The sequence below is a fragment of the Polypterus senegalus genome, chromosome 11 (genome assembly GCF_016835505.1).
Source record: "Polypterus senegalus isolate Bchr_013 chromosome 11, ASM1683550v1, whole genome shotgun sequence".
Taxonomy (NCBI): Eukaryota; Metazoa; Chordata; class Cladistia; order Polypteriformes; family Polypteridae; genus Polypterus; species Polypterus senegalus.
In genome coordinates, this window is record NC_053164.1 from 166,774,426 (window position 1) to 166,793,479 (window position 19,054).

General features: G+C 38.2%; 1 protein-coding gene and 1 long non-coding RNA gene across 2 annotated transcripts in view; one reads left to right on the top strand and one right to left on the bottom strand.

Annotated features, from left to right (window-relative positions):
* The window catches only part of wee2 (WEE2 oocyte meiosis inhibiting kinase), a 108,332-nt gene that overhangs the window by 43,636 nt on the left and 45,642 nt on the right, over nucleotides 1-19,054 (top strand). The window contains exons 3-6 of the mRNA XM_039770067.1: nucleotides 5,989-6,194; nucleotides 8,272-8,311; nucleotides 8,699-8,871; nucleotides 8,954-9,075. Coding sequence (XP_039626001.1) covers nucleotides 5,989-6,194; nucleotides 8,272-8,311; nucleotides 8,699-8,871; nucleotides 8,954-9,075 — 541 coding nt within the window. The remainder of the gene's footprint in view (nucleotides 1-5,988; nucleotides 6,195-8,271; nucleotides 8,312-8,698; nucleotides 8,872-8,953; nucleotides 9,076-19,054) is intronic.
* LOC120539698 overlaps nucleotides 1-19,054 on the bottom strand; it is a 46,689-nt gene that overhangs the window by 21,748 nt on the left and 5,887 nt on the right. The gene's annotated exons all lie outside the window — the stretch shown is intronic.

Genomic DNA, 19,054 nt, shown 5'->3' on the forward strand with positions numbered 1-19,054 from the left:
ATGTGTCGATCAGAGCAAGCAGCCTGCTATCCCAAACCCCCTCGACAGAGCTGAACTCCGGGTCGGGGAGGGGGTATGGGTGGGGGGAAGGGTTCCAGCTCAAGGCTCTTTATCTGCGTTGTATAGGGTAAATCTAGTATATCGTTATTTGGAATACATGCATTTCATGTGTGTTCCGTTTCTACAATGATATGGGTAAATGTAGGGTGACAGGAAATGTGAGGGAAGAAACGCTGAATAAATACCTGAAACAAGCTTTTTCCACGTTATAGTAATGACATGAGTTGTATAATGTGTTAGTCCAAATAACAAATATGTACCCTTTTTTATTCAAGAATATAACCAAAGAAAAATTCAATTCACATGTTGCTGTTAATGAATTAAAAACCCAAGCTCAAATGTTAATCGACAAAGTTGATATGTTGTCTTGGATGGTTCAGAGGTGGGAACTGCTGCATTATAACCAAAATGTTGTGGGTTTGAGTCCAGGTGCTCCTCTTTTTGAGTAGCGAGATGCTATTATTATTAGAATATAATAAAAACATACATTTGATTTGATCCTGTAACACCCAGTGTAAATTGTGGCTACTTGTAAAAGTTAGAGCCTTTATTTGTTTAGTAGTTTAGTTAGTTTTATTTTGTCAGTGATGTTCACGTGGTACAACAAACTTGCCTCTCCCTATCTGAGTTGATGGCATTTTATCTCCATTCTTTTCACAACAGCAGCAATGACCACATCTGCTCAACAGTTAAAAATGGGCTTTTGCATCCGTTACAATATAATTAGAGTTTGAATAATTTCATTAGACACTGACAAACTAAGTGGAAATGCTAATTGCCAAATCCTATTTTTGGTCCCATTTATGACCATTTTAGTTGCAGTCTGAATCCCTGTGAAGGGTTATATATACAGGTTTAAGTATGTCCTGCATTTCATTAAAGAACACAATCCTAGGGAGCAAGTGTCCCCTCCTGGAGACCGTGCCAAGGCTGGAAAGTTTCGCCGGAATGATAAAAATATGTCATGTCAGGAGAATTCAGCTGTTAAAAAATGGTCCTCATCATTGCCTTTGCTTGCCTGGGCAGTATATGAAGGATTGAAGGGGTGCCTCCACACGCACTGAAGTGGCCGTTATTCTGTATGGCTGTCATCCTTCTTTGAGGCTGAGGCCAATTTACATGTTATTGGCATGTGAATATGACTCCACTTGCATGGGGCGGGTGCAATGCAACTCAATCTTTTTCTGAGAAAAAGAGGACATTGCAATTGTTGTCTAATTTTAAAAAATGATACAATATATGTAACAGTGGGCACATTTAAAAGTGTACACTCTTACGTTTTCTGATCTGTTTTATGTAGTTTCTATGATAAAGTAGCATTGAGTGTTTAATGGAAGTAGAAAGCAACATGCTTCTAAACAGTGTCCAGAAGGTTAAATATCTTTAGCAGTCTTACAGTCTGTTTTCCGGTCTAAAACCTGTAACTTCAGTCTCTCCATTCTGTCTTTTAATATACTCCCTTTTACTTATATTTCACCCTTCTTGGGCAAGGGTACAGTTGATGAGCATTATTCAACCCTGGATGTACCACTGGTTAAAATGTTTGTCCTCCAAGGTCTTTTATCTTGCCAATTTCATTGTGAATGCAGATGTGTCGTCTGGGTGATGGCAGAGATCCTGGGCATCATGTATACAGTCATGTGAAAACATTAGGACACCCTTTGAAAGCATGTGGTTTTTTGTAACATTTTTAATAAATGGTTATTTCATCTCCGTTTCAACAATACAGAGAGATTAAAGTAATCCAACTAAACAAAGAAAACTGAAGAAAAGTCTTTTCAAGATCTTCTGTAAATGTCATTCTACAAAAATGCCTATTCTAACTGAGGAAAAAGATAGGACACCCTCACATGTATTCCCTCTTAAATTGGCTCAGATCTCACACAGGTATATCACACCAGGTGCACATAATTAGTAGATCGTTACTCTGCATGTTGAATGAGGCTTGCCCTATTTAAACCTCAGACATTTAGTTTGGTGTGCTCCTGACTGTTGAAGTGAGAGTGAGCACCATGGTGAGAACAAAAGAGCTGTCAGAGGACTTCAGAAAAAAGATTGTAGCAGCCTATGAGTCTGGGAAGGGATTTAAAAGATCTCAAAAGATTTTGAAATCAGCCATTCCACTGTCCGGAAGATAGTCTACAAGTGGAGGGCTTTCAAAACAACTGCCAACATGCCCAGGACTGGTCGCCCCAGCAAGTTCACCCCAAGAGCAGACCGCAAGATGCTAAAAGAGGTCTCCAAAAACCCTAAAGTGTCATCTCGAGAACTACAGCAGGCTCTGGCTACTGTTGATGTAGAAGTACATGCCTCTACAATCAGAAAGAGACTGTACAAGTTTAACTTGCATGGGAGGTGTGCAAGGAGGAAACCTTTGCTTTCCAAGAGAAACATCGAGGCCAGACTGACATTTGCCAGAGATAAAGTTGACAAAGACCAGGACTTCTGGAATAATGTTCTTTGGACAGATGAGTCCAAAATTGAATTATTTGGACACAACAGCAGAGGACATGTTTGGCGTAAACCAAACACAGCATTCCAAGAAAAGAACCTCATACCAACTGTGAAGCATGGAGGTGGAAGTGTCATGGTTTGGGGCTGCTTTGCTGCAGCAGGACCTGGTCAGCTCACCATCATAGAATCCACGATGAATTCTACTGTGTATCAGAAGGTGCTTGAAGAACATGTGAGACCATCAGTTAGAAAATTAAAGCTGAAGCGGAACTGGACCATGCAACATGACAATGACCCAAAACATACTAGTAAATCAACCAAAGATTGGCTGAAAAAGAAGAAATGGAGAGTCCTGGAATGGCCAAGTCAAAGTCCAGATTTGAATCCCATTGAGATGCTGTGGGGTGACTTGAAAAGGGCTGTACGTGCAAGAAACCCCTCAAACATCTCACAGCTGAAAAAGTTCTGCATTGAGGAGTGGGGTAAAATTTCCTCAGACCGATGTCGAAGACTGGTAGATGGCTACAAGAACCGTCTCACTGCAGTTATTTCAGCCAAAGGAGGTAACACTCGCTATTAGGGGCAAGGGTGTCCTATCTTTTTCCTCAGTTAGAATAGGCATTTTTGTAGAATGACATTTACAGAAGATCTTGAAAAGACTTTTCTTCAGTTTTCTTTGTTTAGTTGGATTACTTTAATCTCTCTATTGTTGAAACGGAGATGAAATAACCATTTATTAAAAATGTTACAAAAAACCACATGCTTTCAAAGGGTGTCCTAATGTTTTCACATGACTGTAAAATGGTTACGAAAACTACAAATATTTTTAGTAAATTATTTTTTTTAATTTAGAGCTACTTTTAATAGTTTTATTTAGTTTTAGTTTTGCATTTCAGTTTTGTTAATTTTTATTTCAGATTAAATAAATGTTTTTGTTAATGGTTTCATTTTTGGTTTTAGTTTTTGTCAACTATAATAAACTTGTTGCTTATGCCTGTTTCCACGCTCTCAAGTTGTATAAAAAATGTGTGTTTGCTCGTATTTCACCTATGATGAGCTTGTGTCTCATCTTGGGATGGTTCCTGCCTTTCGCTCAATTCTTGCTGGGACTGGCATGAATGGATAGAATAATTAAACCTATATAATGAAAAATTTTCAGTGTTCTTTAAAAGTTACAAAGAATTGGCATTCTAAGTTTACATCTGGTTTTACATTTTTTACAGACGGTCATTGTGTGGTGATTGGTTATGTGGAGAAAGTAAACATAAGGAGAAGAATTGTGGGTTGGTATGTTTGACAGAGACAGTAGAGCTGTAATCAAGCTCATCCAGAGGAACATCCATTAAATTCTTAGGACACCTTACCACAATATCTCTAAAAAAGTGATTGTAAAAGCAGCTGTCCGTTCAATGCAGACATGATGTATGGCAGTTGTGACAGGGCTCCAAGAGGCTAGATGTATGTATGAGTATCCCACTGTTTTAATTGAAATAATGTGTAAACATTGGGCTTGTGAACTGGTGATTGAGGACAAAGACCCATAATTCAATGAATGCTCTTCTGAGCTGGCATTCCTTATTTTAGCCATGCTGTCTTTATCAAACACAACAAACCCAAGTTCCTATCTACTTTTCCCACATAACCAATCGCCACACATTAAATGTCTTCATGGTGGTAAAATTAGTTATAAAATTAGAACATGGAGGGTTCAGAAATTTTAAGGAACATTGAAAAATCTTAGTTATACAGTATGTTTGTTTTTGTTCTATCCAGGGTTGCGCCCGTTGCAACAAGTGTTGTGCGTGAGGCAGGAACAATTCCTGAACAGGATGAGCATACACATACACAAATAGCATCAATCACCAAACCTCCCCTAACCTGCACATCTTTCGAAGGAAACCAAAGCACATGGATTTAACCCACCATGAAAACACAGAAATTCTGGGTATGGAACACCCAGGACATGACCCACCCCCCACTGTGAGGCAGCAGCGCTACGGTTATGCCACTGTGCCCCCCCATGTTTAATACAAGCTTTAATGTATTTTATCATGAAAGTGATATCAAGTATATATCATAGTATTCTAAAATGTTCAGAAAGCTGTAACATCCTTAATGCAATGTATTCTGCAATGTATTCTTTTTTTTTTTTTAAATTGTGGACACTGCGTGACTTTCTTAACTTTGAGTGCCTCTGACAGGCTGTGCTAGTTGAATTAATTTCCTTTTGTTGCTTATACCACCTCTTAAGTCACTAAATAGTATATTTTTTCCTTGCCTCCACTTCACTAAGCAGGACCTCCCTTTCACATTCACTGAAATTATTTTTTTTAACTGCAAGTGCTTTTGCCTTTGTCTTTTAACAAAAAACTGAATTGAAAGAGTTATGTATATTGATTTGCATATTCAAATAGATGAAATTCTGGGAGAAGTTTGGGAGGGGCTGTAGGCTTGTGCATGTTTGTTAAAATTCCCATTGTTTGGGATTTCTAAAGGCAAACTGTGTGGGACTTTGCTTATGTACAGTATATGAATTTTTTTGTTACGTACATTTCCACTTTTGTCCGTATGTCATGTTTTAGTTTTGAACTTCACAAAAAGCGTTATGCATGAGGCTCCTTGTGTTTTTTTTTTCTGTGCAGCACCCATCTGAAACCTAATGGCATCTGTCTACATGGAATTAACATAGATTTTGTGTGTAAGAGCTAGTCTTAAAACTACTGCCATGTTTATATTCCAAATTTGTTTTTCCCAGGCTTATGCTGATTTTAATTATCTGTAACTGTTAAGGTGGTGGTTAACTTTCTGAAAATAACTAATGGCCAGCAGTTTGTTCGTGTTTTTTTGTTTTTTTTTTTAATAGAGGTTCTCCTATTAGCTCACATTGTAATAGAGCAAATTCATTAGGCCTTTCTACTTCAGACGTGCCAGATTTGCAGGCGACAACTGGTAGTTACCACAATGCGGTTGTCTGGATTGAAACAGATCTTGGTGTGATTCCTTGACAGAGCACATGGGAAGCCTAAAATCATTTTGCGTTTTAGCAGCAAAAACATATTCAAAAATGCAAATAAAATGTATTTTCAGTTGACTGCTTTTCCTAAATTGACTGGGATGGGATTGTCTGATTCTCTTGAAACAAAGACATACAGTTTAGGTTGCTTAGTGACTTTAACCCCATTTAAGTTTGTGATTGAGTGTGTCCTGGTTTTGTCTAGTTCCTAGTGGAGCAGGCTAATGCCTATTGGAGTAGGCACTGGTTGAGTTGGACTCGCACATTAAGTGGGATGGGTGTGGTTTGGTTTTTTTTGTTTTCTTTAGACCTGAAACTAGCTAACTTGAGAATGAGAAAGGTGCTATATAAATAAAATTTATTATTTCTTACTGATAATTTTTGTAAAATGAGAAATGCTTTCAATAGTTTTTATACTGTTTGTATATTTTGTTGAATCATTTTTTTCTTTATTATTTTAGAGCTTGTTTTCAAAAGCAAACAACTATAGTTCGACTGGTAAAATCTTCCCAGGTCCACGGTTCCTGCGCCGTACTCCTGTGTCTGACCCAACCCATAAAGCCAGAATACCTTCAGTCAATGTAAACCCATTCACCCCAGAGCCGTTTAAGAAAAACAAAGAATCACAGAAGAGAAAACACATGGAGAATGATGAATGTGTGAGCAGGTATAATTTTTCTCCTTTGTTAGATTACAGTGTACATCTGTACACTAGTTTAAACAAGTTAATATGAATCAGTTTTAAACATTTTTTGACCAAACTAGCTGTCTGAGCAAATTGCAGTGGGAAATGAAGTGGTTTGTTTTACTGTGACCTGTCCTTGCATGTTCTCTCACAGGTTGTCGCTTCAGTAACAATGCAAAATTAAAATTTTAACAAAAACCGTTGAAGCTGTACTGCCATCTGATTCCAATGTCCATGATTTTTATTATATCCTGGGTTTTCTGCAATACACATGTTTAAATTCAATCTCTTAAAGTAACACATTATCAATTTTAGGACCTGTAGGCTATATGCTGTTAATTGCATGTGAATGTGAATTTAGAATTGTACTGGTATATACCGCACTGTGTGGACAAGTAACACAGGTGACTTCCTGATGTGCTCTACCATAGTAAAATAACAGGAAAGTTTCTAGTGGTTGACACATTTCTGTTGTCATCTCGGTACTACTGGTGTTGTCGCCAGTTCTAGGTCAATATCAGACGTTTAATCATGTTATGCCAAATTCAGTTTTTAAGTTGCAGGGTATTCAAATGAATAACATGCTCAGTAAAGTCTCATTCAGTTATGTCTATTTCCTCTCCCTGAGAAATTAAATGTTTTGTAAGTTGGTTTTAATTGTGACAATTTCTGTCATGCATTTTACTATTGCATAGTATAATTCAGCCCTTTGAATTTGAAGGTGAAATGAAGAGGATTATGACTATCTTTATAGCAAATAGTTTGCCACTATATTAGCGTGTGTCTTAAAAACTGGTAGCATCCAAGTAGTTCGCTTTTTGATAACATTTTTTGTAATGACTCACTCTTTCTAAAATACAGCCACCCTTGTACCAAAGAAAACAAAGTGGCTTGTCTCAGACTATGAACCATTGGCACTGTAGTGATGAAATGCTTTAAGAGATTTGTATTGGGACTTATTAAACATAACCCAGTTTACTTATTGCCACAACCAGTCCACAGGGGGGATGGTCCTAGCTATTGCATATTGCTATTCACACAGGTACAATAAATGCTGGCATACATAATACAATATGGTATTTGTGACATCACTTTTCTGGTTACTCAACAAATACTCCCCATGCTGTATTCCTTGTTTACCAGTGACACAGCTAGGCAGGCTCCAGATTAACAGATAGAAACCATTATTGTATGCTTAATTAAAACCAGTTCTAAGGTGGCTTTCAAAGATCAGATTTACCACATTTTATCAAAAACCAAGGAACTCTTCCAGGGAGAAGTGCATATTCTATTTACATTGGTTTCTATATTGTGGATAGGGTCACCAGATTTTTACCCTCCTGTAATGCATCTAACAACAGCATGAGTGTACCTGTTGTGTACTTCATACCTATCTATTGTCTGTTGTATTAATTGTTTACTATAGTGCTGTTTTAGTTTATAGGAGACATGCAGGTAAAAATCTCATTGAACTTTGTACAGAATTGTTCGGAACCCTTTTTTAAAAAATAAAAATAAAAAAAAAGATTTTGTTTTAAAATACCCATCCAGTCTTAAATGTTTAAAATGTGATTAGCTTAAAATTTGACTTTAAGCTGTTGTGCATTATTTATTTGGGCTTTGTAAACACTAATGTGATATTTTCAGCTAAATATTTAGACTATACTGTCATAAAAGCTAGTTTTATGTGTTTGTTTCAGTGCCGCGTATTCTGTGCACAACTCATTTTCTTAATAAACAGTTAAACAATACAAATAACAGTGAAAAGACCAGTAAATAATTTGTTCTGCTGTATTACTACTGTATGTTTACAAATTAATACTTCCAGAAATCAAAATATACAGGTAGTAAGTAATATATTGTATAATTGCAGTTTGGATTTTGTTTTGTATTTTTGCTAATTGGAAAATACTGGAATTGCTCTGCCAGACAGCCAGACTGATGGGAGCTAAACTCACCCCAAAAAACTTTTTAGATACGTTGACACATTTTACTTGTAGAGGTTAATGCTCTATATTTTAGGCTGTGGAATATAATTCATTTGTAATTCTATTTCCAGTGAGCAGTATGAAACCGAGGACATGCTTCTACCTTCTAAGGTACTATATCTATATTGATTGATTGTTTTATAAAGTTGTGTGTGCAGTGTCATCAGCATCCTAACTTTGCACTTGATTCTGCATGTGAGGATATATTAAACTATGATATACGTACAGACTGCAGGATGGTAACGGAGCACAGAACTATGTACTTAACTAATTAGTTCTTGTGCCTATATTAAGACAAAAGCACAGATCTAAATGAACTGCAGAAGTGTGACACAAGTGGGATTTTATTTGGTATTAAGGTTGTTCAGGGAAACGATTCTCTGCTAAGCTATGAAATTTACATTAATAAAGCAAAACTGAATTCATATTAAATATTTAAGTTCATTAAAATAGTTGGCAACAAATCTTATTTTTGATAAATTTTGTGGTTTTATTTAGAAGTTTGATTTGCACGAGAACAATATGGTTTCTCGCTATAAGACAGAATTTCTGGAGTTGGAGCAGATTGGGATGGGAGAGTTTGGAGCAGTTTACAAGTGTGTTAAAAGGCTTGATGGATGTCTCTATGCCGTCAAACGTTCTAAGAAACCATTAGCAGGATCTCTTGATGAGTAAGTTTTTGTGCTTTTGCGTTCAATACATCTAGACTGAATTTAAGTGTTTGTTATTGATTACTTCTGTCATTATTCTTAGGCAACAAGCTTTGAGAGAGGTTTATGCTCATGCTGTTTTAGGCCACAACCCTCATGTGGTACGTTACTACTCTGCCTGGGCTGAAGATGATCATATGATTATCCAAAATGAGTATTGCAATGGTAAGGTGGCTTTTTTTGTTTTACTTAAGTTGTTGTTTAATGGTATAAGGATTGTTTAACTTTGTCTTTTGAAGGTGTCAAACAATCTAGTGAGAGAGAAAAAAAATCTTGTCTATTACTAGGATTGTTGGCTATAGCTATTCTAAACAGTTTGTAGTAGATTGGATAAAACAAATGATCTTTTTAAGTCAAGTCAGGTTGGGGAGCATGTGTTGTTTCGCCATGTACTGGGTGCGGCAACTCGGGATCCCGGTTTGCAAACCAGCAGACACACGGTCCAGTCCCTCCCTCCGGAAATGACCCTCTATCTTCAGCTTCCAGGTGTTAAGTGGGCGACCCCTTGGCTTGGTCCAGCCACTTGGGTCCCCAACAATGTGGATCTTACAAGCCGGCTCACCCTCTGGGAAACGCGCCACATGGCCGTAGTGCCGTAACTCACGCTCCTTCACAATGCAGGTAATGTGTCTCATTCGGGACTCCATGAGCAACCTCTCATTTGACACAAGTTCAAACCAACGGTACCCAAGGATTTTCCAGAGAGACACAGTACCAAAGGAGTCCAGTCTTGTCACAGGTCAGTGGATAGCATCCATGTCTCGCAACCATATAGCAAGACAGGAAGCACCAGGACTCTAAAGACTTGGACCTTCGTCCTTTTGCATAGATATTAGGAGCGCCACACACTCCTTTCCAGCAACCTCATGACCCCCCATGCTCTCCCAATCCCTCTACTGACTTCACAGGAAAAGTCACCAGAGACATGAATGTTACTGCCAAGGTAAGTAAACCTCTCAACAAGGTCAACACTCTGTCCGCAAACAGATACACTGCTGATGGCTGTGCCCAAGAGGGTATTAAAGGCTTTTTAAATGTTGCTATATTAATACACGGTTGTATTTTGAGGTTGTGGATGTTGGAAGCATCAGGGCAGAAAACGTTTCAGTCAGGCATTTTCAAAACTGTTCTGTCCTGAACAGGGTTGTGGGAGTGTTGGAGCCTATCCTAGCCAGCATAGGGTGCAAGACAGGAACAAACCCTGGACAGTGCATCAGTCCAATGCAGGGCGAATATATATATTTATTACCTATATTTGCAAATATTTTTTAATGGGACTGTTTACACTGCAGTTTTTAGCTGTCTCTGAACTCTAGTTCTGTCCCTGTAACTGACTGACTGACTGATATGATATTGCAGATTCTGTCTCTAGAAAAGCAATATTCAAGCAGATCAAGAGTCTGACATTTTGCAAGTACAGTTATAGTAACCTATACTTAAGCTTTTTCGGGTCTGTTATGATTTTCAATGGTGTTGAGCCAGCAAGATTAGCTTATATGAAAACACTACCATCTGTATTAGAAACATAAGTTCTAATATCTCATCCAGATACTTTTACAGTAGTTAATGTCTGCTTCAACTACATCAGGGGCTTGCATGCTTTTTACAAGTGCCAGTAATAAAATTCATTTCACCTTGACTATCCTTATCTCCTAATTATGAAATATTAAGCATAATTACAAGAAAACTGTGTCCTGTATTTTTTTGCTATGGCAAATACAGTGTGTTTCCGTACTACAGCACAGCATCAACACTTTGAAAAGATGAGCTGCAGAAATTGTGTCTGGAAATAGCATAAGGCAGGAGAACATCAGGGTGTCAGGGTTCAGTTGCAGGATTTGTACTTAATACAAAAGAGGGAAAACGCACACAAACATGCACACACGGCTTTTGTTATTGGTACCTTTATGCCATTATGGAGTTAGTTCAGAAATAGATTGGTGCATGAGTTGATAATGAAGTGATGTGACTGATCAGATGCAAGTTTGATGTGGGTGGAAACTTCACAATGGCTGCATAAATCAAAAGTGAGGCAAATTTCAGACAAAATGGGTTATTTGGCTTGTCTACACCAGTGATTTAAATGAGCAACTTCATTTAGTTTATTCCAAAATAAAATCAGGTTTAATTCTTTGAAGCAGAAACTGTATTATGTCAGTTGGCAGGATAGCCAAAACGTCATACTTCATTGCTAAATATGAATGAGCAAAAGCTAAATTTGTGCAATTCACTTTGTTTTTGAAGCCAATCTAATGTTAATTAGTAAAACTTCTAAAATGTGATAAACGTAGTGAAATGACATGTTTAAAAGGAGTGTTGACAATGTAAAGCAGTCTGCTATTTACCCTGCTAGTCCAGTTCATATTTAAATTTTGGATAATTATGGAGGCTAAGTAATAAAGTCTGATCATTCTTATAAATCATTTTAAAACATCAAAGCTTTCTGTTTTATAAGAGTTCAGAAAAGTGGATTCATGTAAAACTGTTTTGTTTTCACAAAGGAAAATCTAGCTTGGATAGATGATTTAAATATATTGGAAAATTTATAGCAGTAGCATTTAGTGGCAACTGAAAACTGAATCAGTTTGATACCTCCATTAAATAGTTATTCAAGTATTTTAATGAGCTAATGATGTAATTTACTACAAATGTAACAAAGGAATTCTGTCAAAACATTTTGAAAGCATGTTAGAAAATCAGTTTTAAAAAATTTTTTTAAATGAAAATATCCAGAATTATCTTGAATTTCAATAATTCAGCAGTACAGATATAGTAATGTTTTGAATTTTTATATTTAACTTTGATTTTAAGCAGTAGTTTTCAGTTGCTAGAGAGAAAATGTCAGAAGAAATTTAGAATGTACACATGATAAAATGAATAATGTAGTACATTCTATATAAACTCCATGTTGAAGTGCCCCCAAGATTTTAACACTAATGCTAGGTTTATTTAAGTGATAGTTGAGGTAAATAGTTGATGGATTTACCAGCAGAGGTAGTCCCCAGGTTACGGACATCCGACCTACGACATACGAACGGGGCCGCAGCTGCGACGCATGCGCCTCAATAACTTCCACTCCGTCATCTTGAGCCTGGGGACGCTGCAAGTGGTGGCTGGAGGGGGGCAATTTCTCTGCCCGCGCAGTGTAGTGTCCCTTGGGCAGTTTCACTGCCAGCCCACCACACACAGCTGCCCCGTTCGTACTCGGTGGGCGGCTTGTAATACTGCAAGCGGTGGCTGGAAGGAGGCTGGCGGGGAGCAATTTCGCTTCTCGCGCAGTGTAGTGTCCCTCGGGTGGCTCCTAGTGGCAAGTGGTTTCACTGCCTGCCCACCACACATGGCTGCCCCGTTCGTTCTCGGTGGGCGGCTGGTAATGCTACAAGCAGTGACCCGGTTGTGGCTGAACGCAGTCCATTGAGGTTGAACAGGGCGGTGGGGGGGTAGCATTGTAGTGTGCATTGGATGGCTGCTTATTGATTGGGGGCGATTCACTACCCACCTTTGGCCGCACCGTGTTCATTCTCAGTGGGCAGATGCTGCAGGCAGCATACTGTAGTGGAGGTGACTGTGAGGTGGGCTGGTGATGAACCGCCCGTCGATGCCCCCATTCATTCTCCATAGCAAGCCTGCTTGTACTGTGATGTACATAGCAGGAAGTTGTCTCTTGTCAGTACATCAGACGTGTAGACGATTGGTGCCTTCCTGCTGTGATAGCGTGTACTAATGCTGGGTGGTATGACCAAAATTCTATATCGCTGTATCACTATATCGGAGTATGCAAAGTCAGCGCTGGAATATCCATCCATTTCCCAACACGTTGAATCCGACCACAGGGTCACGGGGTCTGCTGGAGACAATCCAGCCAACACTGGGCACAAGGCAGAAAACAATCCTGGGCAGGGCACATGCATCATTTTCAAAACATTAACCGAACAGTGTTTTTTTTATTTTTTTTTTCTGAATACGTTTTTGTTAACTTAGTTCAGTTCAGAGTCACTTCAATCAATAGATTTTGACTTTCACTTTATATATTCAGGAGTGAGTTTATATACTCCGATGTTGACTTTATATAATCGGGAATAACTTTATATATTAAACTTTTGACTTTATATATTCAAGTTTTGACTTTATTCTGACGCCGACTTTATATATTCACAAAATCAATTTATTTGCCTGTTTGGCACCCCATTGTGTGTGTGTGTGTGTGTGTGTGTGCATGTATGTATGAGCAACACTCATTTTCTTTTTACTTCTCTGCTGCCAAGCGTGGGTATTTTGATATAGATATGACAACAACACTCATATCAAAGACAAAGCAATTACATTAACAATCATGTTACGTTATTTTTAAAATTTTTCTTTTTCATAACTTCTTTAACACACTACTTCTCCGCTGCGAAGCGCAGGTATTCTGATAGTAATAACAATAAAATAGTGCCACTTCCAGTAGTAATACTATTACTTCCAAGACTTCAAGCCCAGATGCATTACACAGTATTCACCAAATAAAAATAAAACAATTGCAACTTGGTGATGACATCTTTACCAACTGAACCATCATTAAGGCAAACTGCATTAATATGGGCCTTGCTTCAAGCTAAGCTATATCTATACTAATAAAAGGCAAAGCCCTCACTGACTCACTCACTCATCACTAATTCTCCAACTTCCCGAGTAGGTAGAAGGCTGAAATTTGGTACTTATTTCGGTGGTATGATGCCACTGTCGGCCGCCATATTGAACTTTTCAACGGTCTTTGTTACTTATGGGCCCATCTTCAAGAAATTTGGTACACGGGTTCCCAACGCTAACTGAATCCTACTTACGTACATATATACGTCCATAGCCTGTAGCTCGGTCACCGTGCGAGGCGGCTTTGGGTCCCCCATCCCAACGCCTCCCACGTTGTTGGCTGCCTGCCTATATAAGGCCATCCGTCGCTCCAGTCTCTACATTCCCTTGCTTCACCACGGTATTCATGTCTCCCTGCTGATAACTACAGCCTTTTTATTTAATCCACGGCTTCTCCGCTGCTGTTCATTTATTACGATTATAGTTATTGTGTAGGTATTTTAGACTTGCTTTACATTGTTCAGGTACCCATTTCCTTTATCATTCCAACCGTACCCCCATTAACATGTCTGTTGAGGTGATCGCCATCGATCAAAGAACTGTCACTTACCGAGTGGTTTCCATGCCCGGAGATGGCACCTGCCTTTTCCATTGTCTTTGTTAAATATTGCACGGCCATATCAGGCTCACTCTTGATATCTGGAGGAACATTGTGTCTTATGTATTGAATGACTGGGACAGGTTCAAGGTGTGGACTGATGATGGTACAAGAGATAATTATACTACACAGGAGCACTAGAAGAGTGAAATGCTTAAGCCCTTCACCTATGGTTCTGCATGGGAGTTGATGGCTTCCGCTGAATTGTTCAGTTGTCGCTTTCAAGTGTACTGAAATGGCCAAATATTTTACACCTTTCGACAACCGGCAATACCTCTTAAACATCTTAGATTCACAGGTGACGATTTCAGTAGTGGACACTTTGATCTTTATGGATGTTTAAACTCTCAAAAGCTGGATGAGAAGTTATCGATGAAGCCTGTTGTATGCTTACAATGCTTGACAGTTGCCGAATGTCACTTCAACACAAGTCCGGCAAATACTGTCGTAATTGAAGCAAACCATGAAACTCAAACCGATTAGGACAGCAGCAATCCAAGCTGTGAGATTTGAAACAAGATTACTGTTCACATGGCCAACTGTATGTTGCATGCTCAAGAGTAAGCTCAGCGCGCAGCTTGGTCATAATACAACCGGAGGGCCGAACTCACAATGTGGTATACAAAGAGATCCTTAAAAAATAATTATAATGCTATTTGTGGTATAGCCCTACGGAATCGTATTGGGGCCACGGTGAAGAAAAAAAATACGGACACAGTGAAGGAAAAAAAAGTATATGTCGAGATTAAAGTTGACATTTCCACTTTATTCTCAGTTTATTTTGTCATTAAAGTAGAATGTTGTAAATTAAGCTTCTTCCTAAAATCAGTGTGTAATTCACTAGATTTTCTCAAACCCCGTCATAAGTTATGTAGCACATTAAATGCTTTAAGTGTTCCCCCGAACCAGTTGTTAATCGCTACACACTTCTTAAACCGACTTCCTTTTGCACTAAGAGGTAGAATCCCATTCACTTCATGATAGTCCTGCTCTCTGAAAATGTAGAATGTGAAGATAATTTTTCATGATGAAATGCATTAAAACAGGTATTAAACATGCACGGTAGTGTGGCGGTAGTGTATATAAGAGGTCCCTAGGTGTACTTTCAGTGTAGAGAACTTTATGGCAGATGTGACGAGGTTCCAAAAAACTGGATGTATGAATGGGTATCGCACAGGTTTAACTTAGTTATTGTGTAAATGTTGGGTTCATGATCTTGATGATGTTCTGAGCGGGCTTTCTTTATTGCATGCGTGCTGTCTCTTTCTGATATATTAAACCCCCTGTTCCTATCCTTCCTTTTTCTTTCTCCACATAACAAATCGCCACACGATAAACGTCCTTGTGAAATTAAAACTACAGTGGCACCTTGAGGATAAGAGTTTAATTTGTTCCGTGACTGAGCTTGCAAGTGAAAATGCTCATATCTCAAATCAATTTTCCCCATTGAAATTAATTGAAATTAGATTAATTCGTGCCAGCCCTCGAAAAACCACCCCAATTTTTTATTAAATGTTTTCAACATAAGACAAATGTATTTATAATGAACAAATATTGCATACAAACAAAATAAAACCTAATACATAAATGAGAATCTAAAGAAATAAACAGATGTTGGCGAGGGCTGATTAGCATATTGTAATGTTTTTATTCTTTCACTTCACTTAATTTTCTTCTTCTAGTTTTTTTTTCTTTTTTGCCACGCTTTCGTCACTTTCATTCTGAAGGTATTTCAATAGAAACCTATCTAAGAAGCTTTGTTTAGTCCTCCCCTTTAGAACTTTTTCAGGGTTTCTTTTCAATAAAGTCAAATGTTAGGCAAGTGTCATTAAATAGTGGCACTGAATGGGCAGTTGCAACTTTTTCAGGGTGTTTCTTTTCAATGATGTCAAGTTTTAGGCAAGTGTCATTAAATAGCGCCGCTGCACAATCAGTTGTAACTTTTTCAGGGTGTTTCTTTTCTTTTAAGTTTGAAACTTTTTCCCACATTGCAAACACTTCCTTTATCTCACTTTAGGAGATTACCTCCTCCGTGATACCGATCTCCTGAAGAACCTCTGTATGTTGCCACGTCTGTAGTTCCATCAACTCCTCCGTCGTCAGTTCCTCTGAATGTGCGGCGACAAGCTCTTTGATGGCTCGTATTTCGAATTTTGGCTCGTAACCCAAGGCAAAAAATCGACCTAGTATCTCAAAAAACTCGTATGTTGGGGCACTCGTATCTTGAGGTACCACTGTAGTTCAAAACTTGGACCACGGAGTGCTCAGAACTTTTTTTTTTAAAAAAAAAAAAAATCTTTGTGTTACATGTTTAATTATGTCATCCATTCAGGGTTGTGCCCATCCCGGCAAGCATTGTGTGCAAGGCAGGAGGAAATCCTAAACATGGCGCCAGCACATCGCAGGGTGAATACGAGCAATACATACACTAGCAGGGTTGATATAGCATAGCAAAACCAACCATCCTACATGACTTTGAAAGGAAACTGAAGCATGCCGAGTAAACCCACCAGAAAAGCATACAAATTCAATGCAGGGAACACCCGGGACCCCATTGCTGCGAGGATGCAGTGCAACCTCCATGCCACCATGATTAATACATGCTTTATTGCATTTCATCATGAAAATTTATATCAAGTATTTATCTTAGCATTTTAAATGTTCAGGGAGCAGGAATATCATGAAATTAATGTATTCTGTGTGCTGTATGTGCCTCCTCTTAGTGCAAGAGGAAGATAGTTTAAGAAGCATGTAGCGATTAACATGGCTCCGGGAACACAACACAAAGCAGTTAATGTGCTACATAACTTATGATGGGGTTTGAGAAAATCTAGTAAATTTAAAGATGAAGTTTAGTTTACGATGTTCAACTTTAATAACAAATTACGAGAATAAAGTCAACATGTCGACTTTAACCTCGACAAACAGTGAGAATAAAGTAGAAATGTCGACTTTATTCTCGTCATAAGCGTTGAGATTAAAGTGGAAATATTGAATAAAGTCAACATGTCGTCAAACTATTACACAGTACCCAGGTACATTACACAGTATTGGAAAAAAATACAACTTGGCTTGTAGTATTATCTAGTAGTACAGAAACAGTATTCATACATTTGAACATACTGGTCCACATCCGACCTTTTAAATCCAAAGTATCTCCAGACAACAGACGTGACTCCTTTTTCCAGCAAAAGTTCTTCTGTGTCATCATGTTCAACTTTATCATCTGCTACAGCTTCAGTTTCGGAATGTTCGCTGTCCATTTTCACTGCGTAATACCACTACTAATGCATGCACTCCATTGTATGCTTGTATGTGTATGGGTTTGATCCCAGGTCTTCTCCGCATTTTCCGTTTTGAATAGTGAGCTTCTGTTATTATTACTATTATAAAAACATACATTTGCTTTGAGTTTGTAACAGGGATGGGATAGCAGGCTGCTTGTGCTGATGGACACATTTGCAAAACAAAGATGCTGATCGTGTGGTGTGAAGGAATTTACGGTGGCCCGGGATTGACTTTTTTCTTAGGCTTCAGGGAATTTGGTGTTAACATTGTTGACAACTCTTGCATGAATGAAACATCACTGCTTATTCTCAGCTCATTCTTGCCAGGTGCCTTTTTTTGCAACAAGAGTACAGTAAATTGCTCAGGTTGCTTTTGGAAATCTGAACAGTGCTGTACATTTTTTTTTTTTTTATGCTGGCAAAATCTTGTTGCGTTTTGTGTATGCACACCCAAACCATATGAAAACTGAATATAGCACCTTGTTGGATAGTTAATGTCTTCTAGCATAGCAGGTATGATGTGTTTTGGCTGAGATATTCCTGACCTGTCAGCCAGTTCCCTGAAAAGTGATAGGTAACTGATATAAACCACTCAAAACACTTTGAATCAAACATGCAGTATTAGGCCTCTTTTAAGGGTAACTAAAATGCAGTCTTCTCATTATCACTTGAGGTTTAATATGTTTATCAAGTCAGATTATAAAAATGGCTAGATAACTCACAAGTGCAGTAATCAATTTTATTTGGCTGGTTTTGCTACATTTTCCTACTTGATCACATTTTTCCCCAAGGTATCTTGTTGTATACTATATGCAAATATTCATAAATCTGAAAATTTTAATACTACTTTCCCCAAGCATTTCGGGTTAGGAATGCTCAACCTTTATTAGAAAGGAATTGATCAAAATCATCTAGCATGAGTGGTTGCATGTAGGGGCCATACACACTACTGAGTCGCATTATGAATTGCTGTGTTGAAATTCACAAGGTATGCTAAACTGAAATAGTGAGTCTTTAGCCTGGATTTAAAAGCTGAGACTGAAGGGGCACCTCTTATAGTAGCACGCAAACCATTCCACATCTTCAGGGCCCTGTAGCTAAAAACTCTTATCTCCCACTGTTATTTTACTAATCCTTAGAAACCACTGGACGTCTTAGAATCCTAAGCAGACAGGCACCTTGATCTTAAGTAATGATTAGTTCAGGTTAGTACTGAAACTTAATAGGTACTTAAACATAATTCTGGGTGCTTTGCGAGCAGCAGCCTTTTACAGAAGCTCTGTATTTGTTGCTGTTCTAATCTAAGCCCAGTGAGCAGGGACTAGCTTTTGTTACAAAAATATTTGCAGTAACAAATTCTGTATTTTGGTAATTGCTGGTTATACAGTATGTATACCACCAAAAAAGCTCACTTGTTGTATAGTTAAGAAATTTTGGCACTAATAAAAAAAATAACAGAACTTCCTGTATTTAAACAAAGAGCAGCAAGTCGAGGCTTGTTTTGCAAGAGTAGGAGAGAAGATTAGAATATTAGCCTTTACATTATTACTTCACTCTCTTTAAACTGAGAAAAAGGAATCTGAGAAGTCCTCCTCTGTAATTGGACAAATGGCAAGAAAAGCTACTT